This window comes from Hydractinia symbiolongicarpus, chromosome 9, assembly GCF_029227915.1.
Source record: "Hydractinia symbiolongicarpus strain clone_291-10 chromosome 9, HSymV2.1, whole genome shotgun sequence".
Taxonomy (NCBI): domain Eukaryota; kingdom Metazoa; phylum Cnidaria; class Hydrozoa; order Anthoathecata; family Hydractiniidae; genus Hydractinia; species Hydractinia symbiolongicarpus.
This window is the reverse complement of record NC_079883.1, coordinates 27,916,757-27,940,463: the sequence shown is the minus strand read 5'-3', so window position 1 is coordinate 27,940,463 and position 23,707 is coordinate 27,916,757. Positions and strand designations below refer to the sequence as shown.

Here is a 23,707-nt window from a genome sequence, read left to right as displayed (position 1 = left end):
AACTCCAGAAGTAATTTTTGTTACGTGCAAGAAGGTATTTGTTTTCTAACCTTTTTTTCACTTCTCCAGCCATCCATTTGACGGCTAAAATTTGTAACATCAAATCTTTCAGCAATTTAAAGAGTCTTCTCATTTCACATATTGCCATCAAAAGGAACATTTTGGCTCCTTTGTGAAGAGAACCATTTATGAACAGCTTTTTCGAAATTTCTGGCTCTATTACATACCAGTATTCATATTTTGAACATTTATTTTCTACTTAGACACTAAAAAGTTCGAGTTATTCAAAGAAATTAACTTAAGGGGGACTAAAAATGGTTCGAGAAAACGAATGTTCGAGTTATCCGGGGTTCGAGTTAACGAGTAGTTTTTAAAAGGAAGTATTAATAAATGCCCAAGGGACCGTAGAAAACAGTTCGAGCTAATAAAAGTTCGAGCTCGGGTGTTCGAGTTACTGGGAGTCTACTGTAATAATTCCAAAAACAAAATCACTCATCGCATTTCCTTTACGCAGCGAGATTAGCGTTTTACACTTAAAGAGGCAGGAACATTAGAAAAGTGGAATATTTTTTCAAATCTTAATTCAGAAATTTTCTAAAGAAGGTCACATAATTATGATGCGTATAAAATCATAAAACAAAAACAGGTCTACTCTAGCAACAATATGATCCGTGCAATGAAAAACATATTTTTTGAAATTGTCATAAGTTCCTCCTATTGTCAATTACGCATGGAGACGAGGACACTGCAAGTTTCAACATGTTACGAATGAATTATGACACAATTTTGAATCATCATTGAGCCATATATTTCTGCACAAAATCGCACGAAATGTTGTATAACATGTTAAAAGTCTGTGCATGTAAATTTAATTAAAAATGTTTTGGATTGGGAAGACCATCTAGCATTTTTTGAACCCATCGCAAAAGGCGGGTTTACTAGGAAAGTGGGAATATCTAGAGAGGCGCAAATACGGTATATAAAATACAACTTTAGGGTCCGCTACGGTGGCCCGTCTCCCTCCGTAAGAGCCCTGGGAGACGAGATTAATATAAAAATATTTTGTATTTTATGAAGCAATTTTTATCGAAATGTTTATATACGACCAATGCTGCTGTAAAATGTAAAGGATAAAAAAATGTAAAAGTTCGGATTTTCGACAAATAAAAGGTCAAATTTGGGAAATATATTTTATTTCGTGTGTTTAAAACGAGGCTATTTTAAGATGGTCGCGGGTGATTTAACACGTATACTGGTGACTCAGTATAAAGTTGCCTTGCTTATCTACATAGTTCCTGAATTGAATCTCCTTCTAAAAATATGGTTAATGGAGTGGGAAACGTCGTTTCGCTGGATTGACTTAAGTGGGATGTGTTGGGGTCATTCATGCTGCGCAGAGCCACAAACAATATCTTGCGTGTCTGTTATTTTTCATTTCTGCATTTCTCTCATCCCTGATTCTGAAACAGTCAAGTAATTAAAATGGCTGATGACGGGAAATCAAACAAACCTTTTAAACAAAGAAAGAGTTTTGGTATGTAGCTTTTTCTCTCTAGTTTAATTCGTCCAATTGTTGTTTAAATAAACACTTAGCTCTGTAGCTAGCTTGCTAACTACTAGTCTACTACTAATTTATTTCGTAAAGCAGGTTAGAATACAGTGGCAGCTAAAAGTTGATGTGGACCTACGATACAAGAAACATCACATACCAGCTAGCTACTCAAAATATGTTTTCTGGCTTTTGCTTATATCAGCAAAATTCAATTTTGGCGCCGTAGATTAGTGGTTATAGCTCTCGTACTCTGTGCGGGAGACCGGGGTTCGATTCCTCTTGACGGCGATTCAACATGGGCGAGTGAATGTGACCATAGCCCCGGGTTAACCCAAGCCATGTGAGGGATATTGGGAAGATGGCACACTGTGTGGGCCGTTGGATGTTGCCGGGAGTTGTCTAGTAGAGCGCGGGCTCTAATTGGGTTTGCGTAGCTCAAAATGAGCATTAAATACTCTAGGACTCTCCATCTACGCCATGGCCCCTCCTGGAAATAATAGACAGGGTATATCCCTCGATATTTGTGAGGCTAGCCATGTAAAATATGCACATCTATCTATCTATCTATCTTCAATTTTTAAAGAATACTCTAAATAGCTTAATCCATTAATGTGCACAAGACCCAAATGCAGCTGGCATCGTAGAATGGTCACACTTTTTCATACAACCCAAATAGTGGCATTGTAGCTTAGTGGTTATAACTCTCGTACTTTGTGCGGGAAATCGGGGTTCGATCCCCTTTGGCAGTGTTTCAATATGGTCAATTGAATGTTACCATAGCCCCGGGTTAACCCAAGTCATGTGAGGGAAATTGGGGAGATGGGTCCACACTCTACCAGTTGTCTGGTAGAGTGTGGACCCTTGTTGGGTCTGCCTATCTTAAAATGAGCATTAAATACTCTAGGACTCCTCATCTAAGTCATTGCCCCTTCGGGAAATATGGACGGTATATCCCTTGTTATTTGTGAGGCTAGCCATGTAAAATATGCACATCTATTTTTAGAACAGCATTTATTGTAATTTAAAATTAAATTTTTTTGAAAGTTAGACTGTAAAATTTCACTGCTGTGAATTTGCATGATGGTCATTTCTTCTGGGTGTTAATGAAGGCAGTTGTACTGAATGTATAAATTTAATTTGCATGTTTCTATAAATTTTGATGGTGAATCTAAATATGTTAATCTGAATTCGAAAAATAATCCATTTTCTAATAATAATAACCCAGATCGGATTGATGTTTATTTTGTAATCTTTTTGTTGTTGTTTTTTTTTATTTTTTTTAAAAAAACTGATTGGTTTGAAAAGCAATGTATATATAAAAAAAATTATCCATCACTGAGTGAATTAACATTGGCACATGTTTTTTTTCTGCTGTTTTCACATTGCTGCAAGTGTCAAGGAAGTTATTAAGACTTTTATGTAATGCTTGTCAAGAGAAAGTAATAATGTAGCATGTGGGTAGCAAGTGAGGTTGTTTTTGAACATTTTGCAGAGTATAAGAAGTTTTTCAGAATATAAGAAGTGTCAAGAAAAGCGAAAGAAACATATGCAATGTGGCATATTTAATATAATGTATAATAGAATTTATGTGCTAACTTAACTCCAAAAGACCAACAATGATTTTATCTTAATAATCCAGCCATAACGTTATAAACTGCATTTATCCTAGTCTTTTTAGTAAAATTAGAGGGTCAACATTTAAGGTGATAAAGTTACATGAAACTTGTCTAACAGACACCTTGCTGCCATGACCACCTGCTTATAATAACCACTTTAAAATATTACCCTCCAATTTTATTATTAAGCAAACATGCCTATATCAGCCACCTCCTTAACACAATCAACGACTACAAAATTTACTTTTCCAAAAAACTCACCCCATTTGATGTGGATTACCAAGTTTAGGAGTCAAAACTATATGTACTTAGTTTTTTGTGTTTATCAAAGGGTTCACCAATTAGGGGCTGTTCCTATGGGAAATATTTCCTCGGGAACTGGATAAATGTTTCAGCATAATATCAGTTGAGATCTGAGGTTGTTAACAAACTCTTCACAAAATTTAGTTGCGTTTATATGAGAAAAAAACATTTACCTGCCTACCAAGAACTCCGGTGCGCATGATCGAGATCCCATTAAGCTGGTAATGCATTTTCCCATACGATTCTTATCACGATTCTTTTCACAATAAACAATAGAAACTTATCACATGGTATTTTCTCGCCTGAGGAAAAGTTTTCTCACCCATGCCATATGAACAGAAAGTAAAAATTATATCATGCTGAAATATTTCCCCACTAACCGAGGAAATATTTCCCATATGAACAGCCCCTTAGGCTTCTTATTAAAAGTTAAAGCTTTATTTACTTGGTTCTGTGTTTAGATCAAATTCAAGCCTTTTGTTAACACCTGCTGATATTAGGCTGTAAAATCACTTTTTTAATCAAATTTTAGCAATGATCAATTTGTTTTCTGTTTTTTAAATTTAAAATTAAATAGTTATTTTTAACTTAACTGTGAACAAAAATGCAAATATCATTTCCGGTGTGAACTTAGCTAAAAATGACATAGGAATCGTAAGCTAATCAAAACGTATAATTGCTGTAAAGCAGAACATTTTGTAAAAATAAATTATTAAACCGCATAAGTGAAAAGCTCTTGTGTCTAATAGAAATAAAAAATTTAATACTATATATATATAGTTAAACTTCTGCTTCTTTCTGTGTCTTTAGCTTGTGAATATGAAGTAGCCATATTATGTCTGTCTGCAAAATTAGGTTTGGGCTAAAGGGTGCACAAAAAAATCAAATGCCATCCTTAAAAGTAAATCAAAAATATGGCTGACAAATTCCTGTGAATTTTTTACAGGTCAATGACTAGTGAATATTAAATTAGCTGAATTTGCATGACTTGCACGATTCCTTTTTAGAACTATCTGATTCCCCTAAAGTAAATACGGAGAGTGTGGTTAGACTCTTCAAACAGATTTTAACTTGTTACTTTGTTTTGCATCTTCAAAACTTTTTTTCATTTGAAATCACAACACTTAAATTGATTTCTATTGAGTAAAGTTGGTAAATATTCAAAAAAAATAATGTTTTCGTATTTTCAATTTCTTATAAGTTTGCAAGTGTCGTGATTGTATTTGTTATACAAATAAGTTAAGGCATAATTATTATCTATTGAACTTTTAATGCTGATAAATAAGTTCTTATGAAACAAAAGGCGTTGCTAAGATGTTTCATGACAACATATTGAGTTAATTTTTCAAATCATAATTATCTTCGTTGTCTTAATTTTCTGTCACCTAGTGACATTATGATTGAAAATTATATGATTCGCTTTTATCTTAATGGCTAAGAACACAGTTTTAAACACACTTTTTGTGCACTAAAAGTTTACACTCTCTCAACCTTATTTTTATTAAACAAATATTTTTTGTTATTCAGCAAGCAGACGAGATGAAGTGGCTGGAATTCGAGCCAAGTTTCCCTCAAAAATACCTGTAAGTTTACTGTTTTGACATATTGCTCTTTATTTTTCCTTAGCAAGAATGAGAAAAAAATTGGTTTTAGGATTTATGTTTACTTTGTGGTTTATATATACTTTGTGGTTTAGGTTATCGTTGAACGTTATCACAAAGAAAAAGCACTACCCATGTTAGACAAAACTAAATTTCTGGTTCCACAAGAATTAACGATGAGTCAATTTGTTACTATCATCAGGTATGTTGTAACTATTTACCTCGCTCTTGCCCTATGTGGTTCTCTTTAGCCCCCCAAAAACTTAAATTTATTCAGGGAAACAATAAATGCGGAAATGAGAACGTGGATAAAAGAAAGCGGGATTAATGTTTAGGAATATGCCTCGTATTCGCAACTTAATTCCGCATTTTTTTAAACAAGGACGGATGTGCCATCTTTCTATCTGCGTCTTACCTCAATCGGCACTTTCGCAATAACCCTGTAAATAAAATTAATTAAGCAATTTTAACGTATACATTCCGCATTTTGCACAATTTTCGATGTCGTATTCGCAAACTTAAATACCGCCATCTTATCTTTTCTTCGCGCATAATAATAATAACCTCATCTTTTTCATTTAGAAATCGCATGTCATTAGCACCTACGCAATCCTTTTATTTGATCGTCAACAACAAAAGTTTGGCTAGCATGTCAACTACTTTACAGGAAGTATACAAGGACGAAAAAGACGAAGATGGATTTTTGTACATGACATATGCTTCACAAGAAATGTTCGGACACTAAACAAACTTTATTTCTAAGTTATATTATGGACATTTAGCAAGATGTACTGCTTCAAAAATTTTTTATACAAGTAGATAAATTTTTTGCCCAATTTGAACATTAAGAGAAACTCCTGAGAAAGTTTTTCGCCAGGCGTATTTATTTACAAACCAAATGTTTTATCCGCTGATCTTTTTGGATCTTCATTTTCTCTGCCCAACGTGTTTTATTACGTTTGTTGCTCCTAAAAAAGTATGCATGCTTTATTATTTTACAAACAAAACATGCACATCGCTCGTGTTTCGACTTGTTTATAGATATATTTTTCGTGGGATTTTTTTATATATTATTGCATGGAATATGTGTAATGAAATACAATACTTTTTCATCTTTGAAATTAAAAAGTACTCGTTATTTCAATGTGCATTGCTTTCTTTAAGATGGTAAACAAAATTTCGAGATATATGTAATTCTTTTTTTTTAAATAAACTTTTACAATGGGAATTTGTAAAATATTTCTTTGGTATCCATTCCCATTCCCTCTCTGTCTTCACTTTTATCAAATTGATCAGAAATGTGCATTTGTGGTTACAGCTTTCCTTAAATGTTGTACAATTTATTTTTATACAATTTAATTGCGCGAATTTTTGGGGTTTATTTGGAAATATGAATTGTTAGTGCGTATTTACATAAACAACAGACTGAAAATGTACTCAATGACGTCATGGAAATTTAATGAAAATTGAAATCCGTTTAAGCTAACCAATCTAACCTACTACCCATTGTTTCTGCCTATTTTCTATTTTTATTTCTTACTATTTTCTAAGTTTTAATTAAAGCATTTAGTAATAAGTTTCTGGTGATACAAGACCCATTAAAAAATTTTAATGGGTCTTGTATGTGATGAAGAGAGGATAAAAAGGTATTAATCCTAAATTTCTATTTAAATTGCAGAGTTATAGTTTAAGTCCTGTACCAAAAAGGCTCAAATTTGACATTTTTGTCTTGGTTTTTTTCTTAATAAATTTTGTATAAAATCAATGCAATCATTTGACAGAGGAAAGAAAGCTGTTTTGAAAAAATTTTTAATGTTGCGATTTGCCATTAAGCAAATTTTTCATGTTAAACAAGATTGTGTGCCAGAAAATGTACTGGTTAAGCAAAATTTGGCCTTCATGCAAAGTACAACGTTCTAATTAAGCACAAGAACCATCCTGATTCATGGTATAGGTACGTGGGACCTCAAAAAAACCGTAAGTGTTTTTTACCTTTCAAGGTGGTGAAATGCGTCATATGCATGCATTTATTTACGTATTGAAGATATTTCTGTTATTTACTAACATAATCGTACATAATGACCCAGGCCGATTCAGGCCGTAAAATTTTAGTTAAACTAAATTTCGAAAGATGAATAGCGACCGCCATGTTTGTTTACAAATTTACGCTTTCGATTTTTCTTAATTTTTTGTCTTTCTATAAAACTCTCGCATTGGATTATGGTACCTGATAAATAAAGATTTCTCATTGAGAAGCGGAACCAGCAAGAAGAGAAATCAGAAAAACAAAACAATTTGTAGCTATAGCTAGCTAGCTGCCTGGGGCATAGTATGGCTTCATTATTTTTTTGTTAAAATGAAAATAAACGTCCATTCAGTTAACAAGCTACCTATTTTAACTATGAATGCACGAAAGGTAGCGTGTCTGCCCGATCTAAGTTTTTAGCTGGCTGGCTGTCCCTCATTTTGAAAATAAAGGTAAAAAACAAACACGTCATTTCCAATTTGCATTGCTTTGAAATTTATATATAGTTTTGCATTAAAAATTATTGTGCTTTGTTTCCATGTCATGAGTCTAAAGTAGGTAAATGTTGCTAAATATGCTAGATAGCTATAGCTAGCTATATTAGCTACACATTATTTTCTGCAGAGAAAAACACTTGCTGGGCTAAGCATTTTTAAATATAGCTCTAGTACAAGAGTTTTCTAGCTAGCTAGCAAAAATAATACTAATAAAACTATTCCGCGCTCCTTACACTAATTTTTACAGAGTTTTGTGTAATGCATGTGCATCCTGACAGGCAAAAAAAAGAAAAACCACATAGTCTAATTTTATGCTAATTTATATATTTTAAGAAATCGAAGATTAAAAACTTTTAGAATTATTTTTTCTTAACTAATCTTCTCTGTTAAGAACAGACTTAACATATTTTAGTCTCAGTTTTTTTTTACTTAAGATCTTCTATCATTGCAATCTATTGTTGCTTATGTTTATGATCTGTGCCTTTGCATGAGAATTATTCATTACACTGTAAAAATAATACCAATAATTGTATACTATTTGTATATAGTTTCAAAATAACATATGGCTTCTCCAGTCAAGAGCACATATCAGAATATGGAAAATCAATCTGAAGGTAAGCTAAAACGTTTTGAAAATTTTATATAAATAAGTGTGTCTATTTTTAATATAGGCATATATAATGTTTCTATGTTCAGAACGTTATTACACTAGAACTGTTTTAAATCCATACACCTTTACGATAATTCGGGAAAACTAACACTCCATCGCAGCTTATTTAGTGATCGAAGGAGGTAAATATCACACTTTTATAAGAGTTTATTAATGAGAAAACACGTTTTTTCGTGATAACTTTTCTTGCCGCGTTTTGTTTTTAATGAAAAGTACACATAAGTTGTATCTTATTATTATTAACATTTCCTGAAAATTTGAAAGAAATTGATACGATGGAAGTTAAAAAACGGGAGAAAACACGCTTTCGTCTCTAACAAACTCTCTTAAAACACGATTTTTACCTCCTTTTTCCTGATATTGTAAAACAATGGAGGGCCGTAGGAACAAATGTACAATTGAATTATCGTAAAGTTGTATTGCTTATTGCTGTTGAATTTGTCTCTCAAAACTTTAATTCTTCCTACTTTTCCTTGTTCCATCTAAACATATCTTCCTTATCTAAACATTTTAATGATTTAACCTATCTCCTCTCTGACCTTAATTTTAATTTCAGTGCTATTGGTATAACAGAAACGGGTTTTCAAAGTAAATCTCCTTCTCTGAACTGTAATCTAAATGGATATACCTTTATACATACTCCTTCAGAAAGCATTAAAGGTGGCGCTTTGTTATACATTTCTGATAAGCTCTCCTGTTCTAGTCGCCCTGACCTTGATCAACTATGTTATATAAGTCACCAACTTGAATCAGTATTTGTTGAAGTTATTCATCCTAAAGGTAAAAATTATATCATAGGTTGCATCTACAAACATCCTCATATGGACCTACATGACTTTAATATGAACCATCTTACTCCTATATTAAGCAAAACCACCTCTGAGAACAAAAACATTTTTTTAATGGGAGACTTTAATGCAAATCTATTACTCTCTGATTCCAACCCTGATATTTCTGATTTTTTAGACTCTATATTTTCGTTTTCTTTAGCTCCTTCTATACTTCTTCCAACAAGAATTACAGAAAATACTAGTACTTTAATTGACAATATTTTTCATGACCCTTTTGAACTAAACTGCAAGTCTGGTAACATCATATCGTCAATATCGGACCATTTCCCACAGTTTCTTATAATAAACAAACAACACGTCTTGCCGCCTCCTCCCACAAAAAGATCTTCTATTCCAGACTGGAATAAATTTAACCAAGAATTATTTTCTCAAAAAATATCTGCCATTGACTGGAATGAACTTCTTTGCTTAAATGAACTTGACCCATCTAAATCTTTTGATATTTTTCATACCTTTGTCAATAACTGTATAAATGAATGTGTTCCTCTCAAAAAATCTTTTACTAGAAATAACACAAACTCTCATAAAGAATGGATCACTACTGGCATACTCACCTCTATACGCAAACGTGACGCTTTACATAAACAATTCATTAAAGAAAAAGATCCATTCATAAAATCTCTACTGCACACATCCTTTAAAAAATACAGAAACAAACTTGTCACTCTATGTAGAATAAGTAAAAGTAACTTCTACAAACAATTTTTCATCAAAAATAAAAATAATTCAAAAGCTATCTGGGATGGTGTTCGTTCCATCATTTCACTCCGGTCTGCCAAATCTCCTACTCCTTCTTGTTTAAACATTAACAATAATCTCACTACAGACCCATTAACCATATCTAATTCATTCAACAGTTACTTCATCTCAATTGCAGATAATTTAAGGAAATCGATTCCACCAAGCTTTAAACACTTTTCTTCGTATCTAAAAAACCCAACAGCTAATTCAATATTTTTTCGCCCAACTAATGATTTAGAAGTCCTTGATTGTATTTCTCTCTTTGATAAAAAAAAATCAACAGGTCCTTTCAGCATTCCGTACCAAGTCCTTCTTCCTACTAAAAAACTCCTCGCAGTTCCAATTGCTAAATTAATCAATCTTTCCTTTTCAACTGGTATTTATCCATCTTCTCTTAAAATTGCAAAAGTTATCCCTGTTTACAAAAAAGGCTCAAATGTCGAACTTTGCAACTATCGGCCCATATCTTTACTTTCAAACATTGACAAAATTTTCGAAAAGCTTATTTTCAATCGTTTATATAATTTTTTTTCTATGAACAATACTATCTTTCCAGATCAGTTTGGCTTCAGGAAAAAATTTTCTACCTCACACGCCTTACTAAACATTACTCAAAAGATTATGGAAGCTATTGACAATGGTCTTCTTGTTTGTGGTGTCTTCATTGACCTACAAAAAGCTTTCGACACTGTTGACCATGAAATTTTAATTAAAAAACTTTATCACTATGGTATTCGTGGGGTTCCTTTATCTTTGCTGCGCTCTTTCCTAACCAACAGAGAACAATTTGTGTTTATCAATAATTCGTCATCTTCACATAAACCTATTCGTCATGGTGTTCCTCAGGGCTCTGTTCTTGGTCCACTTTTATTTCTACTCTATATTAATGATCTTCATACTGCAATTAAACATTCCATGGTCCACCTCTTTGCAGATGATACCAACCTGCTAAATATTAGTAAGTCCGCTAAACAACTAAATAAACATCTTAACTTGGATCTCAAATTCCTTTGTCAATGGCTCAATGCAAATAAAATCTCATTAAATAAATCTAAAACTGAACTTGTTATTTTTAAAACTCCGTTAAAACCAATTTTATTTAATTTTAAATTTCTAATCAATGGAACTAAAATCGTTCCTAGTGATACTGTCAAATACCTTGGTATAACTCTTGACTCAAACCTCTCCTGGAAATCTCAAATTAACATCACCATTTCCAACCTCAAAAAATCTAATGGAGCACTTGCCAAAGCTCGTCATTTTGTTCCAAAATGTGTTCTTCGTCAAATTTATTTTGCTATTTTCTACTCCCAAATACAATATTGCTCCTTGGTATGGGGCCAAAAATCTTCTCTTACCCGTCGAATAGAAATTTTACAAAACCATGCTATCCGTATCATCTCTTTTAGTACTTTCAATGCTTCTCCTACCCCACTATACGGGAACCTTAACTTAATTAAATTCTCTGACATGATCTGTATACATAATATAATTTTCCTACTGAACCTTTATTATAAAACTCTTCCTATTAGCCTCATCAATACTTTCGCAATCGACTTCGCCCATTCCCACCACACCCGTGCTGCTGACAAAGGCTTTTTGAATCTACCTCTTGTTCATTCAACTGCGTTTGGTAAAAAGTCTGTTAAGTTCTTTGCAATAAACTCATGGAACCGTCTTCAAAATTCCTTACCCTTTAAAATCTTGAGTAAAAATACCTCTGAGCTAAAAATTTTTTACATAGTCACTTTATTAACACATATAAAATCTAATTACAATTTTATTTTATTTTACCCAGTCCAAATTCCTTTTTCCTGCTTGAAGGTTTGTTTTAAGCAGCTTCCAGACATTTCATGCTATTTTTGACTTTGACTCTGTGATATCCTCGTCTGAATGTTCGTCTTGTCCCTGTGTTGTCCTGTGGCTTCGTCCTACCTGTTGTTCTCCCAGGTAGCTAGCACGTTATTTAAGCACATAAAGTGCTTTGTGCTAGTTATCCTTTTATTAGGTAAATGTTCAATATATTTTTCATATTATATATTTTCATTGTAAACTCCTAATAAAAAATAAATCTCTCTCTCTCTCTCTTAGTGAGATGGCTCATGGCTTACCTCTTATGAAACCCACCTTCTTGGATACAATTTTTTTCTTTGTTCAATTGTGTAACGCCTTATGCTCTATTAGCTCAAAAAATTTCCTGAACAAGCCTGTTAAGCATAAAAATGATATTTTTTTCAGTTTCTTGTCAAATTATGATTTTAAAGGGTGTGTGTGTAAAAAGTCGTTACAGTCAATCTTTGTTTAAAATCACCTAAATAAAGACCAAACAGAGACCTAAATTGTCATTTTGTGGCAAAAATATGTATCATAATGTTTTGATTTTGCGTGGAGAACAATGGACATAATGCGTATACACAGGGGCAGAAAATATAAACAACTGACTGTTGTGATCAATAGAATCCAGTGAAACAGAGAAACTTACTCTAAAATTCTTGCAACTTTTTTTTCAAAAGGGAACGATCAGCTAAGAAAACTAATTTCAATGTTTTTTAAATAAAGTTAACTGGCTAACAAGTTAACTGGTTATCATATATGACTCTATTTTTCTGCTTCTACACAAGTAGGTGCATTATGGAATTTTGTAAAAAATGGAATCTTATCTATCTATAGAATTAAGTAAAATGTCATATTAATTGTCTTGGTTCCTCAGTAAAAACACACATATTAATAATATTGTGTTATGAAACATATGCAGCATAAAATTTTTAAGTAATCAAAGTAAGGCAGGACAGATAACGTGTGCTATTAATAATCATAACAAGATAATTGCACCAAAATGCTTGCCCAAGGTAAAGAGGGTAATTACACAAAAGTATGCATGTTTTGATTGTCCCTCACGATAGTATGCTTTAGTGGATCATATATTGTGAGTGGTTTTCAAGGCATGAACCAAATCTCTTCATGCATGAATTTCATTCTCATTTTCTCTATTCACAAGGTACTAATTTTCACTACTAATTTATTTATTAACCTATCACTAATTATCTATTTATTTATTTACTTGTTTATTTTTCTTTTCTGTTCAAACATGAAGTTACTCTTTCACTTCACTATAAACAGATAATTAATAGTGCATTTCTGCACACAATTAACATGTGCTATCAAAGGTTGTCTAGTATTGGCTCAGCGTGTGTTACCACCTAAAAATAATATCAGGATTCATTAAAAGGGTGTGTCATAATGATAATAAGTCATAATAATATCAAATAATAATAAAATACTTAAGCCTCACATACACACATCAGTCAAAATTTTTTGGCTGCGTAAAAAGCTTAACATCCTTATCAGTAAAATGTGCAAGTGAGAATTGGAATGAACCGTTGCTCCCACCACTGGACAAAAACCTTTACAACTCTTGAAGCCAAATGGTTGTACAAGAAAACCATGCAGCTAGAGCAACAGTGCAGCCAACAGTGACCACCAATCAACGACTGGGTATTGTTAGCCCATGCAGAGGCTTGGTCCTTTGCCTGCAGTGCTTGGCCAGTGCATGAAAGTTGTTGCCAGTGGTTTACAGGAGTCAATCATATTCTGAAAGTGTCATCAGGTTTGGCATCACATAAAATAAAATAAACATTATTAGTCCAAGAAAATTGGATACCGTGCTACATATGATAATGGGAGGGTGGGAGGGAGCTTAAAGTCTGAGGAGCTTCAGTCTCCCTCAACCGCAGTTCTTTATGGCTCAAAAATGGGCTGACTTGTGCCTGCATTTTTTGACTTGTTTCATTAAGCAAGGCAAAGCAGAGGCATGTTGATATCGGGCAAACAAGACAATACTCAAGGCAGATGGCAGATATAATCCAACATGGCTACCTTGTGAGTTTACTGGATCAAATGGATAATTCTCAAACTTTATTTAAGGTAAGGTACTAGTCCAGAGTCAGAGGGGTGTCTATCATTCTACAGGACAGCTAAAAGGTTTACTTTGATACTTTTGTGAAATTAAGGTTTGACACTACACAGGCAACATACATATAACCTTTGCTTTTGGTACCTTTGATAATGTTTCAGCTAATCTAAGCTTCATCTTCGTCAATGGCGCCAGCGACTTCATCTGCTACAACATTTGACCTGAAATGAAGGTCAGCGAGAGCAGGAGTATATAAGTATAAGCTCTATTGTTTTGGTTACCTGGCAGTTAGGGTTCGTCAGAAACATGAATTAAGAACTTGTCAAAATGATTTTTAAAAACAGAAACGGGTACTCTAGAGAGGTCCTGCAAATGTTTCTGAAGAGCATTGAAAAACTTGGACCAGGAGGGATTTGGGTATGTTGGTTAGAACTAGAGGTAAGGTGCACAATCGATCACGTCTAGGAGAGGTGTAGCGAGAGTTAACAGTACTATTAATTTCACTGAAGTTTGGTACTTGATCTTCTAGAATCTTCCATATGTATATTATTTGGTAGTGCTCTCTGCAACGCTGAAGCAAATATAGCTTGTTACTGTTTGTGAGCAGTACTCAACTATCAGTAACACCAATGACTTCTCCAATAAGAACAAGGAATAGGATAGGCCTAAGCACACTCCCTTGTGGGACACTGGATTTAACTAATGTTAAATCTAAAGTAGGTTTGGTGTCATGGTGAGCCAAAAGTTGACTTAGGCACAAGCAATCACTCCGGAAGCCATGTTGTGAGTTGTTAACCAAGTTGTTGATGTCCATTGCTGAATTAGTCCATTGCAACTACTGCAGTTCTGCAATACTTTTTGTTCATAATTGTTCTCATTTTAAAAAACAAAGTCAAATTATAGCTTTTTCACAGTTTTAAAATTTCAGTGTAACGACTGTTTAGTTCTGAGGGTGTTACCTATGTTATGATGCTTTTGATGTATAATTAACCATGTGAAAGCACCCACAACTTAGGGTCTTATCATGTGAACCTGGTTAACCAGGCTGAATTAGTGTGCAAGGCTGGAATCAGCTCACTTAGGTTATTCTTCAATATTTTTTCCTATCAGTATGCCAGGCTGGAGCTAATCACATAAAAATTTGTTTAGCCTGTGTCACTGGAATTCCTCATTTCTTATGTTTTAACATGTGATGCAAAGGTGAGACTTAAGAAAATCAAGCTGACTTGGTTAACTCACGTCAGGGAATTACTTAGTAACATGTTTACAGCACATCATAAAAGATCTCCTAAAACAATGTCTAGGGACGCCAACAAATTTATAAATACTTTTTTTGGTAAGATCTAGAGCAAACCTGAACAAAAAGTACACCAGTAAATACCTAGTTCTGCATGCAGAACACAAAATTTACTGTATATTTTGTAATATTCTAATCTTGCTTTTTTCTTTCTTTCTTGATTTACCAAACCTTTATGTCTTATAAATATTACCTTTTTGCATTTGGTTTTATCAAAACCTTTTTGGTTTTTATATAAACAAAAACATAGATGATGCTGAACTGGAAAATTGATTGAAAGGAGGCTAAAAGGCAGTCAAATTGTTGCGTGTTCACATTGCCAGGTATCTGAACAAGTGAACATATTATTAGATGAATTTTTTGTTTTGTTTAGATGGTCTTGGTGTTTGTGGATGGTTTCTTACAATTATATCTTTCTTTTTGGTTGCTATCACGTTTCCATTATCATTATTTTTTTGTTTAAAGGTAGAATAGTTTACTTTACATGTCTCAGTACAATAATGTATGTATTTTGATTTATAGAATTTTGCCCACATCTACCTTTCACGCAGAGCTGTTTTGTTTTGTTTCGTTTTTTGTGTTTTCATTGTTAACCAAACTTTTTAGATTGTTCAAGAGTATGAAAGGGCTGTAATATTTCGTGTTGGTCGATTAGTATCTGGTGGTGCGAAGGGACCCGGTATCTTCTTTATCCTGCCTTGCATTGACAATTACATCAAAGTTGATTTAAGAGTTGTCTCGTTTGAGGTTCCTCCTCAGGAGATCTTGACACGTGATAGTGTTACAGTTTCTGTGGATGCTGTTACATATTTTCGTTTGTACAATCCTGTTGCATCCGTGTGTAATGTTGAAAATGCCCAAAGATCTACAAAACTGTTGGCCCAAACCACTCTTCGCAATGAATTAGGTACAAAAAATTTAAGTGAGGTTCTGTTGGAACGTGAGAAGATTAGTCAGAGCATTCAGAAAATACTTGATGAAGGTACGAGTCCATGGGGAGTAAAAGTGGAAAGAGTAGAAGTGAAAGATGTTAGACTCCCTCCTATGTTGCAGCGTGCCATGGCAGCTGAAGCTGAAGCATCTCGTGAAGCCAGAGCTAAAGTATATAAGATAATTTAACATTTTTTGCCTTGTGTGCTTTAAATGCTTGCATGAATGTAGTTCTCATTTCTAATTTCTAAAGATTCCTTTTTCAATGAAAATGACATTTGTTTGTTTGTTCGTTTTTCTTTTGTTTATCTGTTTGTTTATCTTTTTGATTGATTAAAAAATATTGATTGATGAATAAATATTTAAAACAACATGTAAAAAACAGTATCTTTTTATAATTCTAGGTAATCGCAGCTGAAGGTGAAATGAATTCTGCTCGTGCATTAAAAGAAGCAGCTGAAATCATCAGCGAATCACCACAAGCTCTTCAATTAAGATACCTCCAAACGTTACAAACTATCTCTGCAGAGAAGAACTCGACGATTGTTTTCCCCCTACCCATGAACATCCTGCAAAGATTTAGTAAATAATCTGCATGTTTGAGTTTAACCTGCAATTTTTTCTTTTTGTATGTTTTAAATGAATTATATAATATATTTTTTTTGCATATTAATAAATACACTTATTATTTTGCTGATGCATATAGATGCATATATGCATATAAACTTAATCTTGTCTCAAATGTTATTTTAAATGATACATATAATAAAAAATTATTTGTTTTGAAATTTTGCAGATGCTAAGCACTGATATAAACAGGTTATCCTATGGTTAATTTATAATTGTGTAATTTTTAAATATATATTTCTTTTAGTTTTAATATTGTGCTATGTCTGTTGCAGAGAATTCTAGGAATCTTTCCATGTGATACTAGTTCGTTAATCTTAGGGCAGTGTCATTTTCAAATCCAAAAACAATTAATGCTAAGCATGTAATCAGGTTTTTTTCACCTGTCTCTAGCAACCTTTAATGTCTCATTTCTGTTGCATTGTATTATTTCATAAAAAATACAATCATATGTAATAATACAAAATATAAAAAGCTATTAGATTGAGAAAACTGAATAAAAAGAATTTCACTTTACTCATTAATTAATGACAGCAAATATGGAGAATAAAAGAAAAAAATATATTCTTTAGCTCATGAATAAAATATGAGTGAAAATTTTTGCTTGAAATAGCTTATGGTAAAACTGTTTACGTAGAAAAAAAAACGAAATAGAGGATTTTGTTTTTGCAGAATTGTAAGATCTGTTTGGTGTCATGTTGTAAAGTTTATAGAGAAAATGTCTTTAAGACTTAATGTTGTTGTTTTTAAACAACAATTGGAAAAGTTTTCACTTTTTTTGTTAATATGTGGTAGTAGTAGGTGTATGTTTGTGAGATTTTTTGTTGTTGTTTTTGCATATTTTCTCATCAAAGTATTACAATTTATTGAAAATATTAACTGCAGGATGAGGTTGCTATAGCTGGATTAATTATTATTTTTTCAATCCACTTTATCAATTTTTTTTCGTTAAATATATAACTAAATGAAGAAAAACAAATAGTGGAACGAGAAAAAATAATTTTAAAGATGTATATTTTATACACCACGTCCTGCTTTGTTATTTTCACTTTTTGAGTTGTTCATGTATTTCACCATACTGTTATGTTGTAAATTGTATGTTTTTTTTCCTTTATGTTTTGACCATGTTATACTGAAGTTTGCACCTGTTTCTAAGTTTTTTTTGAAGTTTGTTTGGATTTATCTCTTCTTTTGTTCTTTTTTTTGTTCAATCCTTTTTATTTTCTATACCACCAAGTCAGATTGTAAAGCCAGTGATTTCTATCTTATCTTTGGAACTTCACTTTTCTCATCAACAGTCTATTTTTGTTTTATATCGTGGCATTATATCGTGGCATACCCTTTATACATGGTTTAAAGTACGTATATGTTGTAAGCCGTATTGTTTCACAGTAATAAAAAAAGTAAATTACTAAATTGGTGGAAGCAGGGATTAGCTTTCGTCTGACGTAGCCTTGACTTCTTTCCTTATGCTTAGTTTTAATTCTTTATTACATTACGTTACATAATTGTATTAATTTCATTCTATTTTAAGTACAACTGTCATTCTAATGACATGAAACGGAATTTAATAAACTATCAGCTATGTTGAATACAGGTTTTCTGCTTACATCAAGCAAGTCATAGAAATGTGTTTCCAGCATGTCTTTCGTTTCTTGCAGGCTTGTATTAGACATATCAGACGAAAGCAAAATTTGCATTTGGTTTCTAATCATTATAGTTATTTTATCCGTTTCTTCTGTTCCAACAGCTTGACATTCCACTCAGTCAAAAAAGTTAGAAAAAATTGACAAAAATTACAGAAGGTTGGGAAGGGCGTTTCCGAATTATCTCCTCCCATGAAAAACTCAGAAATATTATGAAACGCCTGTAGTCTAGTACTTTTTTATAAATTGTTGGATATATTTGGATTTTATTGATAATCATGTTTTCATGTGTGTGCACAAGTTATTTTCACACACGTATATAGAAGAGATTTTGCTGCTGGAAAGTTATGAAATTCGAACTTCCTAACAGAGTGAACACACTTAACCTCATTCCATGTTTTTTATACAGGCTTTTCTTTAACTTCCTTTATGCAGGACCACCCTAGTTTTTTCTGAACGTAATGACTTTTTAGTTGATTTTTGTGTTACTAAAACTATTTCAACGGTTAAAACTTGCATCGTGTCAGAACTCTCAACCCAAAAAAACTACTCGACCCAAAAAAACTACATTTAAACTTAATTATTGCAATGTTCTTGAAATTGTCAATAGTATATTTTGATGGTTGCTATAGTTCTAATAGCTATTTAGATTCTATCAAGGGGCTTTTGTGGTTGTTTTGTGTGCGTATCTGAAACATATTTGCTAACAATGCAATGTTTGATTGTGATCATGCTTCTTAGCATGATTAGAAATACATATAACTCTACGTTTGTTGTTTGACTTTCTAGTGTACATATAAAGGTGAAATAGTATTATTAAGATTGAACCCGTACAAATGAGCAATTTGGAAATGTCTGACAAGACTCAACACACATATGGAAACGATGATAATGATCAGTCTGATGCAGGTAACGCATACTTAGTATTACTTCAGAAACAAAAAAAAAGTTTGCTAAATGTTTTTTTTTAGTTTTTAGTCGTATCACCTACTTTACTTTTTCTCCATTTCTTTTTTAAGTGCTTGTGTTGTCTTTTCAAACAAACTTAAACGCGATGACGTGTTGTAATGTGAGTTTTCTGAAATGATTTTTGTTCACAATCTAAATGTATAAAAACATTTTCTCAGATGCGCGATGTGTAAGAGAAACATGACTTAAGTCAAAAACGCTCTCTGTGAACTCTCCTTTATAGAAAAGCTTCCATCGTTCAATTCGTTCGTCGCAGGGGTTAAAATATGTTACTGCAAAATTTGCTCTCTAATCTTGTTGAGCCTTACTATTTTTTTGTTATCTTGTTTTATATTTATTTTTATCTTCGTATTCCAAATAATGAAATAAAGACAAGTTGTACGCAAGACTGTCGTGCAGAAAATGTGACTAAACCTAAAGTTGGATTCTAATTGGCGTGTTAGTCTAACGGACCAAAAAAAAATGAAGTGAGTTTGATCTTCCAGTGTAGACAGTCAACAAACCACACTGAAACACTGACACAAAAATTTGCTTTGCTTATAAAAATAAACGCATGTATAGTTGTCCATTGGGTCATGTTTGTGTTTCACCCAGCACCCCATTAAGGGCGAAGTAAAGTGAAGTAAAATTGTTTGTTTTTTTAAATTAATTTTCTTATGTTTATTTAGAAAGCGGAATTGGTTGTTGTGGTTGGTTTCTGACCATATTATCTCTCATCATTGTAGCCTGCACTTTTCCGCTGTCTCTGTTCTTTTGTTTGAAGGTAAGCAAGTTTAGGTATATGTTTTAAAATGACTCTGACGATTTAAAGTACTTAACTAAGATAAAAAATCTTGTGTTCTCTAATAGAGCTTGAAACTTTCCGTAAGGTATTGTATACAATTTGACAGGATATTTCAGCTTGAATATTGACTTTAGAAACGTTAAATTTCTGTATGTATATAAATAAAATGAAGCAATTGAAATACTTTTCGATTTCTATTTTTTTAAGATTGTTCAAGAGTATGAAAGGGCTGTAATATTTCGTGTTGGTCGATTAGTATCTGGTGGTGCGAAGGGACCCGGAATCTTCTTCATCCTGCCTTGTGTTGACAATTACATCAAAGTTGATTTGAGAGTTGTGTCATTTGACGTTCCTCCTCAGGAGATCTTATCGCGTGACAGTGTAACCATTACTGTTGATGCTGTCACATACTTTCGCGTGTCAAGTCCAATTGCATCCGTGTGTAATGTCGAGGACGCACAGAGATCTACAAAACTACTTGCGCAAACTACACTCCGTAATGAATTGGGTACAAAAAATCTGAGTGAGGTATTGTTGGAGAGGGAACAAATCAGTCACAGCATTCAACGTATTCTGGATGAAGCGACTGACCCATGGGGTGTGAAAGTGGAACGTGTGGAAATCAAAGATGTCAGGCTCCCTCCTATGTTACAACGTGCTATGGCTGCTGAGGCAGAAGCCTCTCGTGAAGCAAAGGCTAAGGTATCTTTTTAATTTACCTTTAAATTTCATGATGTTAGTTTTATGTTGCTGTTTGATTTTATTCCCAGGTAATTTTGTCAGATTACAGTATGCCATATTGTTTTTGTTTCATCTTAGGTAATTGCGGCTGAAGGTGAAATGAATGCTGCGCGTGCATTAAAAGAAGCGGCTGATGTTATAGCGGAATCACCACAAGCTCTTCAATTGAGATACCTTCAAACATTACAAACCATCTCTGCAGAGAAGAACTCGACCATTGTATTCCCCCTACCCATTGATATGTTAAATAGAGCTATGGGTAAATAAAGGAACGGTTCTGTTAGATAAAGTTATTATAACTATATAAGTACTGATCACTTGGGATTTATGTTAGCTTCAAATAGTTTCGAAAATTGTAAAAAATATATGTAGGTTGGTCACGTGTATATATGTGTACAAAATGATGATTCTTCTTCTTTATTTTTACGTTCAATTATATTTATCACAAAATATTTTTTTGCACCATGTTATAATTTTTTGTTGATACAATGTTTTTTTCTTCGCATAGAATATAAAAGATAAATTAGTTTATTGTTAAAAATCTTTTTTAGTTCCATTTCAAAGATGTTTTAAATGTTCAATCAGGATGTCTTGACTGATAGCTCCCAAACCCCAATTTATAGTCACAGTTATGTACTTCATGCGTTGCAGAAGGAGGGGTTGCCATTTCGAGGAAATTCGGAGAATTCTTAGCAGTGTTCTTGATAATCTAAATTGTTCAATGTTCTTCTAACTGTGAGGCAACTTTTCCATGAATTTAAATGCATTTTAAACGCAAACTAAGTTAGAAGGCAAATTGCTTCCCCTATATATAAAAAATAGGAATTATAACTTAAATTTTAAAAAATTAACCAATGATGTATGATGAACCGTCTTCTCTTATGTATCTGCAGTCACCGTTGCGTATCCCACAATTTGAAATCACAATCAATATTTTTTGGAACAAATGTGTGTGGACATATTAATATCGTTATTTGTATTGCCAAGATAACGGGGCGATAAACCTCGCAGGCCGTTATGAGAGGGGGACATGTTTGTAAAAAATTTTTTTATATAGTATATTGTTAAAAACCATTTCCTTGTGACAAGAGTCCGTCATGTATTTCATCATATCCACAGTTAATAAAATACGCGCCTTCTTTTTATATAAGAAACCTTTTTAAAAGAAACTCGTTAGTAGCCTTATAAGATAGAGCTTAAGAAACTTTACTCGATTTGAAAATAAATTTTTTGAAGAAGTCTGTGTTGTGTCAAAAATTGACTTTTTCTAGTAAAATGACCCCAGAAATTAATTGACTGTTTGCTTGGTTTTTTATAAAAAACGTGTATTCTTAATACTGTCGTGTAGCTACAAAATGATTTCTCACAGTAGCTTTACTGATAACAATCAGAATTAAATAAGATTGATGTTAGTAGATAAAGTTTCTACTATCAGATACAGATAAGTTGTGTCAGCACAAATATCAAAATGTTTTATAGATTGCTTCATTACGAGCTTATTTTCTTATTTAAATTTTCTGAAGTGTATCGCTGGTTATCCTCTAATTGTTTGTGTTTTTTTTTGCAACTTCATTCCCAGGGTCTTGTGGCCCCTGGACCCGTTATTAAGGAGTGGACAACGCCGCTATTAACTTCATCAACAAGGCAAAATGACCTGGGAACGAGGTTGCTTTTCTTGTTTGTTTTTGACTTGTTTGTTTTTGACTACATAGATAGGCTACCATTTTAATAATCCGCTTTCCAATAAGTAGAGCGCCATTATAAATCTCTAATAAAATGTAAACCCATAAAGATATAATAAAAGAAAAAAAGACACGAGTGCTAATTAGGCTATTGTACTGAGGTGCGTCCCTAGAGCAGTTGGTGCATTCATAAAAAGTTAAAGTTCCCGAAGCTGGACTGTTCACTCTGATCCAATTATTGGCTTTACTAACATTTATGATTACATTTTGTTTTTAACAAATACAATGATGAAGAATCATCGCGCTAGTCAACCTCGTCCCCAGGACCCTAGTAAATTAACAATAACACCCGTTTCGGGTGTTCACACACCCATTTTCAAGCAATCAAAAACGTACAATGCTCTCCTAAATATATAAAAGTTTAACAGTAACCATAGTTACAGATTAAATACTAATTGTATAAATACAATGGAGCAGATCTAATGTTGTTGAATTCCGCGCCCGAAGGCATAAGGAATTCTTTAAAACCCTCCTTTTTTTCTTTCGGAGCATTTTTTGAGAAAAAATCGACCCTGGGATTTCACGTTCCTCTGAGAGGAGAATAGTATTGGTATAACTGACTAACTAACTAACCCTGTTGGTCAATTGCAATGTCACAGATATAAACTTCGTACCCAAGCTCCGTAAGTACTGGGAAGTCAACTAAATGACGTTTCAGGCCAAAATTGGTATTTGTTTTCGACAAAATTTGGCATAGTTAACAAAAAAAGTATGCAAAACATAATGGTGACATCAAAATTTTGATTTTTGTCACCTAAATGCCATTTTAGGCCAAATTTGTTCCAAAAATTTAAACCACTTCATTTTGGGCCAAATTTGGCACAGTTAACAAATAAAGTATGCTGAAAATAAATGTGATACAAAAGTTTGATTTTTTGTCACCCAAATGTCATTTCAGGCCAAAATTTTTCCAAAATTTAAACTACTGTATTTTCAACAAAAATTGGCACAGTTAATAAAAAAGTATGCTGAACATGATGGTCACATCAAATTTTGATTTTTTGTCAACTAAATGCCGCTTAAGACCATAAACGTTTCAATCGCAAGACTTTCAACCATGAATTATAGGCTGTATTTTTTGTTAGCAATTTCTTGTAAAATGTGAGTTTATTATGACATGTTTCGTTTTGTTTGCCTTTGTTGTAAGATATAATGCCACTTGTGTGCTTTATCTTCAGAGCTTCATGCACCAAACCTCTTC

At 33.0% G+C, this 23,707-nt stretch overlaps 3 protein-coding genes across 4 annotated transcripts; all 3 read left to right on the top strand.

The window, feature by feature from the left end:
• Positions 1-1,375: 1,375 nt before the first annotated feature.
• Positions 1,376-6,300, top strand: LOC130657028 (microtubule-associated proteins 1A/1B light chain 3C-like). Its single transcript, XM_057459981.1, has 4 exons — positions 1,376-1,534; positions 4,999-5,054; positions 5,168-5,274; positions 5,655-6,300. Exons 1-4 carry the CDS (start codon positions 1,483-1,485, stop codon positions 5,815-5,817), a joined length of 378 nt encoding a protein of 125 aa, XP_057315964.1. The 5' UTR covers positions 1,376-1,482; the 3' UTR covers positions 5,818-6,300.
• Positions 6,301-7,315: 1,015 nt separating this feature from the next.
• On the top strand, positions 7,316-18,660 carry LOC130657025 (stomatin-like). 2 transcript variants are annotated; one of them, XM_057459978.1, is made up of 5 exons: positions 7,316-7,550; positions 8,144-8,209; positions 15,441-15,532; positions 15,674-16,168; positions 16,402-18,660. In XM_057459978.1, the coding sequence occupies exons 2-5, from the start codon at positions 8,158-8,160 to the stop codon at positions 16,585-16,587; spliced, it is 825 nt and encodes a 274-aa protein (XP_057315961.1). In that variant the 5' UTR covers positions 7,316-7,550; positions 8,144-8,157; the 3' UTR covers positions 16,588-18,660. The 2 variants fall into 2 exon arrangements, with proteins under 2 accessions (XP_057315961.1, XP_057315962.1); XM_057459979.1 differs by having other exon boundaries at positions 7,380-7,401.
• A 393-nt stretch (positions 18,661-19,053) lies between these two features.
• On the top strand, positions 19,054-21,345 carry LOC130657024 (mechanosensory protein 2-like). The gene is made up of 4 exons (XM_057459977.1): positions 19,054-19,179; positions 19,908-20,002; positions 20,231-20,725; positions 20,843-21,345. The coding sequence occupies exons 1-4, from the start codon at positions 19,107-19,109 to the stop codon at positions 21,029-21,031; spliced, it is 852 nt and encodes a 283-aa protein (XP_057315960.1). The 5' UTR covers positions 19,054-19,106; the 3' UTR covers positions 21,032-21,345.
• The last annotated feature ends 2,362 nt before the right edge of the window (positions 21,346-23,707 follow it).